Source organism: Chiloscyllium punctatum, chromosome 2 (assembly GCF_047496795.1).
Source record: "Chiloscyllium punctatum isolate Juve2018m chromosome 2, sChiPun1.3, whole genome shotgun sequence".
In the NCBI taxonomy this organism is placed as follows: domain Eukaryota; kingdom Metazoa; phylum Chordata; class Chondrichthyes; order Orectolobiformes; family Hemiscylliidae; genus Chiloscyllium; species Chiloscyllium punctatum.
In genome coordinates this window covers 86,837,108-86,850,064 of record NC_092740.1, presented here as the reverse complement: position 1 = coordinate 86,850,064, position 12,957 = coordinate 86,837,108, and the positions used below count along the sequence as shown (strand labels likewise).

The window sequence follows — 12,957 nt, the reverse complement described above, 5'->3', positions numbered from 1 at the left end:
ATGCAGTCCCATTTGACCCATATCTGTCTAAAACCCTTCTTATATGGACCTATCCACATGTATTTTAAATGTTGTAATTATTTTCACCTCCACCACTACTTCTGCAGCTCATTCCATACATGCGCCACTCTCTTCGGGAAAAAAACTGCCCCCAGTTCCCTATCAAATCTTTCCGGTCTCACCTTAAACTGTCATCTACTTTTGGATTCCCCTGCTGTGGAAAAAAAGACCTTGGCTATTCACCCTATCAATGCCCCTTGTAATTTTATAAACCTCTGTAAGGTGGGTTTTGAACGTCGGCCTCCTGGTTCTGAGGTAATGACGTTACCACTGTACTGTAAGAGGCCCCATTCTGACTTTCACACTCAAATTCCTGTCTTCTGTCAACTGTGCCTAGTTGGCCACAGCATTGATTAGTGAGATCTATTCCAATTTCACACTGTTGGTTTCTGATATTATCAAGTTCATGTTAAAATTGTAAAATGCACTTAAGTGATAGTGGAAATAAATTTAGTCATATGGTTGTAAAATAATCACCCGTGTGTACTACTATCTAATTAATTTGACTTTCTTATAGGAATTTCTTATTTTGCGAACCTGTGAAGATTTTAGAGATTTAATATGAGCAAGTATATTTATGTTTTTCTCATTTAAAATGTTGCTGCATTTATACTGTGTATTTCCTCTTCAGACCCAGTCAACTGATGATCTTTATGTGCCTGTTCTGAATATACAACGTTCGGAATTTCCTCTTCGCACTGAGGTTGTGTTCGTCTTGCAACAACTGAATATTTCAGATGAATCTTTAATATTCAGAGATGAAATTGACCTCCATTTCTTAAACAGAGAAGGGAAGCTGACTTTAACACTAGTTAATCATAATATGCTAATGAGGTACAGTAATTCAAGGTTGTAATTTTCAATAACATAATTTAAATGAATTGATTCTGATAATTATATGTTCAAATTTTAGATATTTTTCTGCCTTGATTATAAAATGGAATAAAATATTGTTTATTCAACTGAATTGGAAGGTCTAGATTTTAATAATGGAATTGGATGACTCTGCCTGGAAAGGGAGTTGGAGAACTGTTCTTGCTGGGTCTATTTTCATTTTAGCTTAATAACGTATCATCTGAATAAAAATTGACTCGTTTATGGAGTCAATATTTTTCCAGTTATTTTAAGAGTGAAAATTATTTAATTTTTTTTATTTTGTAGTCAGAAGTTCTTCTATTGAAGAAAAAAACAAGATATCTATTAGAAGCTTGTAATTTTCTGGAATTTAATTTAGTAATGGAATTAATTTCACAGTTTTGGCAAAAAAAGCTGCTTTATTTGAAAAAGTGCAAGTCCAAGACAGACTTGGAGCATACCTTCCAAAAAGGAGGCTGTCGGAGATTCATAATCTAGTCAAAATTAATAAGTATCAATACTTATTTGAAAAATCATTAACCAGCAAGAGTCTTCTATGCTAAATGATGATTCGCAGTTATGCTTACACCTCACATTCATTATTGAAATAAGAGAGTGTGATTAATGTGAATGGTGAAGTTATCAAGCATAACATAAAATAATCATCTCGGAAGAAGGCAAAGACATTCCTCAGTATTTAATGAACAAGAAAAGAAATTCAAAGGCACCTGGATGATCACTGTATGTATGATATGCTTGCTTTACTACAAAGAGACTATATTATGAAAGCTTAATGGAAGGAGAGTGGCAATGAATTTCTATTTCTTAGGTGGGGAATGCAACTTTTAACTAATTTATTTTTGGGGTTATTCTATGTCCAGTTTATAGCATCCTAGTACGCTTCTATTTCTTTTGCTGTGTTGATTCTTACGGGAATGAAAATGGAGCCACCTCCAGTTCTGAAAACCTGTATTCTCTTTGTCAAAATCTTGTGGGAAAAGAATTTGTGATTCCTTATTTACTAAAGGAGTGAAGGTTCAAAATTCTGTGATTTTTAAACAAGAAGTTTTATTATTACAAGAGTCAAATAAAGCAAGTATGAATCACTATATTGGGTAGTCACCTAACATCTAAAATCAACATAAACTAAACATGAATTAACAGGAAAACTGCGATCAATTATAAACAATAATTTGCAAATTACATAGATCTTACAAATTGATTCAACTGTCTACACGTTACATAGCTATTAACTCTGTCATAAAATCCTTCAAAATTTGGTTTTCCTTACAAGGAATTTCAGCTCCAGTCATTGTAGAGCTTATTCTGATCCCTCGCCAACTGCCAGTAACCTTCAAGCATATTGACCTCGGTAACAAAGTCTGAATTTCCAGTTGAATCCGTAAGTTAGAGAATTGGATAAAATTCATCTTTTTCTTCTTCAGTATTAACTTTACTATAACCAATGCAGAATGTTAGTGATTCATCAGGTTTTGGTATCAATATGGCAAGAGAACTCTTGATTTATATTTAGTCAATGATTTAATTTTTCAGCACAATTTTAATTGCCTCTTGAGCTAATTTTCCAGGATTGCTTATAGCTGTTAAGTTGCCCCACCTGCTACATCAACACCTAGAATTGCCCTGTCCTTTTAAGTGAGGAAATGCAACGGCAGTGGAACAAAATGGATTGTAAAACCAAAATCTACATTGTGAAATGAAAGAGCTTACATGGGTTTCATTTAATCAACAACAATCTCGATTGTCAAGCTTGCGTTTCTCTTCTGGATGCTTGCCAATGTTTTGATTGCTAGGTTGGGACTGCTCACTCAATGAGCTGAGCACTGCTTGATATTTAAAATATTTTAACACTTCCAAAGCTTTTAACTGAGTTGGTTTGCCTTTTTGGGTAACATTCTGTTTGCTACTGTCTCCTTTGTTAAAGATAAAAACTAATGTTTGCTTAAATAGATACTATTATCATTTGTATGAGGCGTAAGGATTATCTTCTTTCAATATTACTGAAATCACTAAATTTAAAGGTTTCCATGTTAATTTATCAAATGAATAGGAACAAATAGGTGTATGTTTCAAACAAAAGTGTGCTTTCATAGAGTTAAAGGCTTAAATATTTGCAAAGGAAAGACGGAGTGGCACTTTTGGATAATAATTTGGGTTATTTGGCATTTTTTTTTAGAAATGCAGAAGGAAACATTTTTTAATCTTGTGCACACTTAATAGGAAAGTTGTGTTAAATATTGGCACCATACAATAACAATTTTTCCCATTAATAATCTAATTTAATTTGTTAGTTAAAGGCAGCTGATTTAAGCCAATAGAGTAACATAGTTAACAATTACACAAATACTGTGTTTGGAACATTTAGTACTTGAAATTAATTGTTTAAGTAATGCACTGTTTACAGTTATGGGGCTGATTCAGTTTAAATGTGTTCTTGAACAATTCTACACAGGAAAACAATTTGAAGAAATGAACCTGTAGGATTAGTTTTGCTGTGTCAACTTGTATATTAATTTTTTTTTGAAATTTGCAATTCTTATAGTGACTGAAATCAAACAAAACTTAGGTATGGAAATGTGGACAATATAAAATTACAGTTGATACTTTTGTCTTTTAGTGATGACAAAGCACTTGAAACAGCTGTTATCAAAATAATCGATCACCATGACCACCATGAACAAGAACGATTCCATTCTGCTCAGTGTGAAATTATCCTGGAGCCAGTTGGATCCTGCAGCACCCTAATAGTTTCAGAAATTCTTCAAGAAGCTCCAGAGTTGCTGAATGAGCAATTAACACATCTTTTCAGAGGTAAAAATATTTAATCTGGTTCAAGTCTGGTTGTTGGTGCTGTAACCTCATAGCTGTTGTGCTAAATTATATTTTCATGTAACTTGTCATCTATAACACATTTGATTCCTTTAAAACCAAAGCTCCATTTAATGTATAAATTTAACCAATTCATTTGAAAGAATGAGAATGCTGTAATTTTAACCTAGGTGGAATGGAATGGAATGGATAGGTCCATTGTCATAGAGTCATAGAGTCTGACAGCACGGAGACACACTCTTTGGCCCAAACTGGTCCATGCTGACCAAAATGTCCATCAATGCTAATCACATTTCCCTGCATTTAGTCCATATCCTTCTAAACCTTTACTATCCATGTATTTGTTCAAATGCCTTTTAATGTTGTTCCTGTACCTGCCTCAACCACTTCTGCTGGGAGCTCATTCCACGTGTTTACCACCCTTTGTGTTAAAACAAAATGCCCCTGAGGTTATATTTTATTCTTTCTCCTCTAATCTTAAACTGTTGTCCTCTAGTCCTTGATTTCCCCATCCCTGGGAAAAAGACTGAGCGCATTCACCCTATCCATGCCTCTCATGATCTTATACACTTCTAAATGATTCCCCCTCAGTCTCTTACACTCTAAAGAAAACTGTCCTAGCTTGTCCAACCTCTCCCTATAACTCAGACAGTTGAGTCCTAGCAACATCCTTGTAAATTTCTTCTGCATTCTTTCCAGTTTAATAACAACCTTCCTTTAGCAAGGTCACCAAAACTGAACACCATACTCCAAGTGCAGCCTCACCAACATCCTGTACAACTGCAACGTAACTTCCCAATTTCTATATTCCGTCTCCTGACGGATGAAGGCCAGTGTGCCAAAAGCCACCGCCTTTGCCCTGTCTACCCGTGACTCCACTTTCAGAGAACCGTGCACTTAACTCCAAGATCCCTCTGTTTCACTATATTCTTTAAAGCCCCACCATTCACCATGAAACTCCTGTCTTGATTTGACTTTTCAAAATGCAGGCGCTCACACTTATCAATATTAAACTCCAGTTGCCATTTCTCAGGCCACTTCCCCAGCTGATCAAGGTCCTGCTGCAATTTTTGATAACTTCCCTCACTGTCCGTGATACCTTCTATTTTAGTGTCATCTGCAAATTTACTAATCTTGGATAAAAGCAAATTACTGTGGATGCTGGAATCTGAAACCAAAAGAGAAAATGCTGAAAAATCTCAGCAGGTCTGGCAGTATCTGTAAGGAGAGAAAAGAGCTGACGTTTCGAGTCTAACTGACCCTTTGTCAAAGTTTTTTTAAAAAATGGAGAAATAGAGAGGTGTATATATACTAGGCTGAGAGAAGGTGAGTCATGGCTCCAGGAGCAAAGGTGACAATAAAGAGGTGATAATGACAGTGCATAGAGAGATTATAGGGAGATTAGGAGCTGTGAATGACCAAGGCTGAACCCAGTGCTATGTGACAAAATATGTGGGGGATGGGGAAGATGGGTGAAGCAGAGGCAAAATGGAAAACAGGCGAGAAGGGTAGCAAAGGGGGAAGAGGAGAGGAAAAAGGTGATGAGAGAGTGGGGAGCGAGAGAAAGAGAGACCATCAAGAAATAAGAGGTACAGACAGTGGAAAAAAAAGTAATTACATAAAATTATCTGAAGTTGTTGAATTCAGTGTTGAGACCAGCAGGCTGTAACGTGCCTAGTCAGAAGATGAGATGCTGTTCCTCTCGTTTGCGTTGAGTTTAACTGGAACATTGCAGCAGGCCTGGATTGATAATGCCACCTCCTGAATAAAGCTGCCTGGTCCTTTGGCGTTTGGGAATCCCAGCCAACAATGCTTTGAATGTAAATACCATTGAGGCTTAAAGCCTCATTATTATGCTTAATGTATCAACCTGTTTCCTTGACATACCTTGGTACCCTGGTCACCAACCTTACTCCTCCCCCTTATTAGTTGTGCTTGTTGGATGCCAGTAATCTCAGACCAATGGCACGTCTGCAGGAGCACCTTACAGTAGTGCCCTAGGCTCAACCAACTTCAGCTGTTTTACCAATAACTTACCTTCCACCATGAGGTCAGAAGTGTGCATGTTTGTTGATTGCACAACATTCAGCTCTATTCGCAACTTCTCACATACTGTAGTAATCCCTCCCACCATGCAACAAAACCTGGACAACGTTCAAGTTTAGGCTGGCAAGTGGCAAGTTATTTAATGCAGTTAAGGGTCAGGCAATGGCATCTCCATTTAAAGCAAAACTAACCATCTATCTTGAAATTTAACAGCACTACCATAGTTTAATACCCCAGAAATGATAACCTAGTGGTTGCTGTTGACAGTAAACTTAACTAGACCAACTACAAAAGTACTGAGACAAAGTGAGGAGTGCAGATGCTAGAGATTTGAGCCAAAAAGAGTGGCACTGGAAAAGTACAGCACGTTATGCAGCATCTGAGCAGCAGAAACATCGACACATTAGGTGTAAGCCCTTCATCAGGAATGTGGGGGGTGAGGGGAAGGTAGTTGGGAAGACAATAGGTAGATGGAGATGGGGGGGTGATGGGGATGGGTCATAGCGGAGGGTGGAGTGGATAGGTGGGAAAGAAAATGGGCAAGTAGGACAGATCAAGTTGGTGTCAAGTTGGAGAGTTGGATCTGCGATGAGATGAGGTAAGGGGAAATGAGTAAACTGGTGAAGTCGACATTGATGTTGCGTTGTTGGACGGTCCCAAGGCAGAAAATGAGGCGTTCTTCCTCCAGGTGTCAGGTGGCTTGGATTTGGTAGTGGTAGAGGCTGCCCAGGACTTGCATGCCCTTGGCGAAATGGGAGGGGGAGTTGAGATGGTCGGTCACAGGGCAGTGGGTTATTTGGTGCGTGTGTCCCAGAGATGTTCCCTTAAACATTCCGCAAATTACTGTCCTGTCTCTCCAGTGCAGAGGAGATTACATTGGGGAGACAGGATGTTAACTTGCGGAACGTTTCAGGGAGCCATCTCTGGAACACACACCAAACAACCCCACCGCCCTGTGGCCAACCACTTCAACTCCCCCTCCCACTCTGCCAAAGACATGCAAGTCCTGGGCCACCTCCACTGCCAAATTCAAGCCACCTGATGTTGGAGAAAGAAAGCCTCAGCTACTGCCTTGGACCTTCTAACTACACGACATCGATGTTGACTTCACCAGTTTCCTCATCTCCCCTTCCCCATCTCATCTCAGAACCAACCCTCCAACTCAGCACTACCCTCTTGAACTGTCCTCCCTGTCCATCTTCCTTCCCACATATCCTCTCCACCCTCCCCTCCAACCTATTACTCTCACACCCCACTTGCATCTGCCTATTGCCTTCCCAGTTACCTTCCACCCCAACCCCTACCCTCCCATTTATCTCCCAGCACCCCCGCCCCCCGCTGGAGCTTGTAGCTTGTGCCTGAAATGTTGACTGTGTTGCTCCCTGGATGCTGCCTGACCTGCTGTGCTTTTCCAGCACCCCACTTTTTGACAACTCCATAATTACTTTAACAATAAGAGCAGATCAGAGGCTTGGAAATGTGCAGTGAATGTCTCAGTGCCTGACTCCTCAAATCAGACCATCATCCACCATCTGACTCAACCACAGTCATTTTCTTTTGTTGCAGGTATTACTTCAGCCAGTAGAGATTTTTCCTTATTTCCCATTGACTGTAGTTTTGCTCAGTCTCTTTGATGTTATACTGGATTAAATGTGGCCTTGATGTCAAGGGCAGTCACTCTCTAACACCTGCAAACAAATTTGGAAGAAACAAAATAACAAAGATCTAATAAATGCAGATTAAGCTCTTAGCTAATGCAATAAAGAAGTGAAGCTGTACTCTGAACAAAATAATCCCTTACCAATGAGAGTTGCCAAATTTGAGATTAACTGCAACACTGATATGCATAATTTCATATGTGCAGTGAGACTATTGTCTTTTGTCTGTTGTGACAGACTATTTTGTGTCAGGATGTGAATGTTTTATTACTGGTGATTATAAATAATGTTGCAGTGGAGTGACTAGTTGTAATCAACTAATCTTTACATGTTAACACCTTTTTGTTTCTACATCTTACTTGTTGTTACTCAGTTTCTGTCTCATTGAATTGTATTTTGCAGTTGATACTGTTGCACTAAATTCTAAGCAATGGGATATCTAATTCTTTTGTAAAAATATTTGATTAATAGGTGCAATCATCTTAGACTGCATGGATATGACCTCTGAAGCTGGAAAAGTAACTTTGAAGGATGAAGAAATTTTAACTGCTCTGGAACACAGGTTTCCGGATCTTCCTGCACAACAAGAGATTTTTGACATGTTGCAGCAAGCAAAATTTGATGTCTCTGGTACTTACTTTATTCTTTTCCTCCATTTCAGTTGACTGTCAATCTGCCAATAGTGCGATGAGCTTCTGATAATTAGTATTATTGCTGGTAAACACTGCTCTGAAGGTTAGTAGTCCTCATCATTTTGAGGCATCGACTAGATTTTGATTATATTGTTAAAAATAATAATCTACACCATTTTTACCATCTGGCAGCTGATGGAAATGGGCCAGTTAGTTGCCTGCTCCTGATGTAAGTAAGTTCAGTCCATTTTTTCACACTGAGCCCCATTGCCATACTGCAGGCAAAAGAGCTGTTGCCAAATGAGCACTCTTTTGCAATGTGTTGGCGTTAAGCCAACATGGTATTGGATGGCCAAAATGCTGACTTGAAGAAAAGAAGAATGGAAAAATGAAGTGGAGTAGGATAAGCAAAACTGGAAACCAGAGCAACGGAAGTTCAGAAAATTACTGGTAATTTTTAAAGTTTTTAATAAGTTGTGAAGAATTAAATTGATTAAAAGTATTCCAGTTGAATAGTCAGATTGAAAACATATCCAATTGAACATGCTACCATTCATCTCATGTCCAATTCAGTGAACTTCATCGGAGGGCATGTTCTTGACTACATAGAAAGAGGAGGGTAGGCCATTTAGTTCTTCAATTGTGTTCTGTCATTCATTGACATTCTGGCTGATCTGCACCTTGACTCTATCTATCCACTTGTGCTTTATATCCTTCCAGACCCATATGAGGGGAAAAAAGACCACACATTTAAAATTATTTTTAGAGCTAGGGATTACTGTTTTTACTGATTAGTTTTTCACACTTGTCCGATGTTTTGTATGAAGACGTTCTTCCCAAATTCTCTTCTGAATGATCTGCTTATTTTAATGTTTTCTTACCTTGTCCTTGACACCTCCACCGGATCACACATCTCTTTTTATCTTTTCCTTATCAATTACTTTCAAAATTCTAAACACTTCAAGCAAATCTCCTCATAACCTTCTACATTTCAGAGACTCCATGTTTAATTTGCATGATGCTTTGTCATAATCATTCTTGAAGGACAGTAACTTGCTGTTCAATTTTTACCTTGTTTGTGGGTTGTACTTCATACTTCCAGATTGCTTTTCAATTGAATCACTCCCACCGCCTTTTCAAGTTGCTTTGAACTTCTTTAATCTATTTGGTGTAGCAAGACAGACAATTCCATCAGGGAGGAAGTTCGGGGATTTTGATCCTATGACATTGAAGGAATGTAATGTTTCCTAGTCAGAATAGTGTATGGCTTGCAGGTGAACTTCCAATTGGTGATGATCCTAAATACCTGCTGCCCTTGTCCTTTCAGATAGAAGTGATCTAGAGTTTAGAGGGTGTTGTCTAAAGAACCCTATATTATTGTAGTCCATCTCATAGATGGTACACATTGCTGCTGCTGAACAGTGATGATGGAGGTATGATAGAAGATGTTTGATTTTTATGTATGAACACAATTTTTTTAGAGTTTAGATTTTGAAGTAGTGGCATGTCTCTCTGATTATCTTGTCAATATTTTTAGAGTCGTGTTTTTTTTAAACTAGTATGAGAGAGGGTTGCTGTCATGATAATGAGACTTGTTCGCATTGAGTGTGTTTTGAATGTAGACAGAGTAATTATTGAGTATTTACTATTTTGAAGGATCAGTTTTTTGTTTTGCTTAGGGGACTAGCCCATATTTGGGAAACCTCTGTTTTTCAATTCAGAGACATTAGTAAAAGTCAGATGTGTGAGAAAGGGAAATAGTTTGGAACTATTGGGAAATGGGTTACCTCAGAGTAAGGAAGTTTAAAACGGTGGCACAGTGGTTAGCACTGCTGCCTTACAGCGCCAGAGACCCGGGTTCAATTCCCGCCTCAGGCGACTGTCTATGTGGAGTTTGCACATTATCCCCGTGTCTGTGTAGGTTTCCTCCGGGTGCTCTGGTTTCCTCCCACAGTCCAAAAATGTGCAGGTTAGGTGAATTGGCCATGCTAAATTGCCCATAGTGTTAGGTGAAAGGGTAAATGTCGGTGAATGGGTCTGGGTGGGTTGCACTTTGGTGGGTCGGTGTGGACTTGTTGGGCTGAAGGGCCTGTTTCCACACTAAGTAATCTAACCTAACCTAAAAGCTCCAGATCATAAATGTTTGGTTCGAAATTAAGAGTTTACTTAGGAGATTGAAAGTCTATGGTTAGTTGTGTGACTAATCAAGAAAGAGAGACAATGGAACTGCCACTGGTATGGGAAAGGAACAATTAAGTTAAACTTGTAGATGTGACAGATGCACAAACTGTCTCTGTGAATTAACTCCACAGAGGCTGGTATCCTGTCACCAAGTCACCTTTAATTTACACATGGAATGTCCATAGAAACATAGAATCCCCACAGTGTGGAAACAGGCCATTCAGCCCAACAAGTCCATAATGACCCTCCAAAGTATAACCCATCCACATCCACCTGTCAGTGAACAGGATGTCTGACACTCCTGTTCTTGTCTGACAGCCAGGGCTCTCTGATTGAGGCTATTAATCTGGTTCAATCAGGGAACTCATTTTCTATGAGGTCCACCTGGCTGATCTTGTTGAATCACTACACTCTAACGTTTGAGTACTGTAAAGTGATGGTGTTGGGAAAGGTGGGATTGTATTTTGTGTTTTGAAACCTTTCAAATGATGTTGTTTGCAAATACCTTGGTGTTCTCTTTCATATTCATTTTTTTCTGTAATGAAGTTCTGTTTTATTGTTGAAACCGAATCTACAATATTGCGTGCTTGTGGTTTGGTGGACGATAACCTGATTAAATAAAAACAAAGCAAAATATGAGTTTTCAAACCATATTTCAGTCTGACTTGTTTGGTAGTAACATAAGAATGGATATTTATGGATGTGGTGCTGATCAAGTTATCTGCTTTGTCCTGGATGGTATAAGGCTTTTTGAGTATTGTTGGAGCTACAGCCATCTAGGCAAGTGGGAAGTATCCTATCATACTCCTAATTTGGGCTTGTGGACAGACTTTGTGGAGTGAGGAAGTGAGTTACTTACAGTATGATCCCTAGCCTCTGAACTACTCTTGTCGTCATAATTTGTATGGTGAGTTCAGTTCAGTTTCTGGTAATGGCAACCCCAAATGTGTTTATAATGAGGGATTTGGTGATAGTGATGCCATTGAATATAAAGGCTTAATAGTAAAATTATCTCTTGTTGGAGGTGGTCATTGACTGGCACTTGTCAGTACAAACCTAGATATTGTCCAGCTCTTGCTGCATTTGGATATGGATTGTTTCAATATCTGAGGAATCATGCATGTTTAAATTTGTACAGTTGTCAGTGACTATCCAAAGTTCTTACGTTATGAAGGAAGTATATTTAGTGATGAAGCAGTTGGAGATGGCTGGGCCGAGGACAGTAACCTGAGGGAATCCTGTAGAGATATCCTGGAGCGGAGATAACTGACCTCTAATAACCATAACTATCTTTCTTTGTGCCTGTTATGACTCTAACTAACAGACAGTCCCCCTGCTTACCCATTTCCATTATCTCCAGTTTTACCAGGGCTCCTTGATGCCAAACATAGTAAAATGTGGTTTTAATGTCAAGGGCAGTCTTATCCATGTTTGAATCAAAGCACAAGGGGTCAGGAGCAGAGTGGCCTGGCAGAACTCAAACCATGCATCACTGAGCAGGTTATCGCTGATCAGGTACTGCTTTACAACATAGATTATTTGATGACCTCTCATACCAACATCACCATGTCTGACAGAGTGATTCCATTGTTACAATGGGTGTTAAATGCAATATTTGACATCGATTATTTTTTAAAGGAAAGAATAATTTAAACTTGGAAACTAAATTTATATTTCTAGGGACAAGATGAGAATAATTTATTCTCAAAGTCAAAAAAAAACTCATCAGAATTCAGCAGTTGTCCTTTCTTAAGATATAAAAATGCCAAGTCTGTGCCCAGTAAATATTGCAAAATATTGCCAGATGTGCCAAATCATAACAATTGTTTGTGTTGTGCATCTCCAGATCCCCTAGAAAATAAATATTGTAGCTATAGTTTCTTAATACAACTTCAGAGTCTTCATGTTTCTTTGTTTTTGTGCCATTACAAATGGGGTTGAAACTCATGGATTGTCATTACAATGGTGGTACTGACTCAACGAATATATCTGTGCATGTTCAGCTAGCTTATTTCAAATTAAATTATCCAGTCTCTGCTACTTGAATTGCATCTCAGGTTTGCCTTCATTGTGATGTGGAGGATATGGATGCCTTTTCAGCTCCCAGCCTGCAACTCTCTAGGGAAGTCTTTGGAAGTGGCTCATGTCTCAGTAAATGTTCCGCTAATTTTGATTGTGGCACATGGTATTGACTGATCTGGATGTGTTGGTTCTCTTGTCCTCCAGCCCTCCACTCACTTTCTGTTTTATTGAGCTTGTTTGAAATCTCAAGAATCTATACTTGGATTCTTGGATGTGATCAATCTATTGTGCTTCTACCTGAAGGGCCTAGGTTTCTCAGGCCATTAAGTATACTTAAAGGCCTGTGATTTTGTTTTTACATTGTTTAGGCTTCTAATCAGGGTAGTTCTTGAGTTGATGATTTTTATTTACAATAAGTAGGTTAATGGCATCATTCACATTAACAGCGGAATTTCAGACACGTTTCACACTTTTGTTAGTATTTTGTATAATTTCACAGCTATTACGTGCTGATTTTAGCCATGTATGATCAAATATTGGCAGTACTGGTCATTCTGGTATCACATGATGGTTGCGTTCCTCTGCAAGCTTGTGCTATAGAAAATTGTGCTGTGGAAAACTGCTATTGAAAATTGGGCTGTGGAAGATTGCTA

General features: G+C 38.6%; 1 protein-coding gene across 1 annotated transcript in view; it reads left to right on the top strand.

The window, feature by feature from the left end:
* LOC140486271 (protein prune homolog 2-like) overlaps positions 1-12,957 on the top strand; it is a 417,027-nt gene that overhangs the window by 81,314 nt on the left and 322,756 nt on the right. The window contains exons 3-5 of the mRNA XM_072585194.1: positions 692-894; positions 3,554-3,747; positions 7,941-8,099. Coding sequence (XP_072441295.1) covers positions 692-894; positions 3,554-3,747; positions 7,941-8,099 — 556 coding nt within the window. The remainder of the gene's footprint in view (positions 1-691; positions 895-3,553; positions 3,748-7,940; positions 8,100-12,957) is intronic.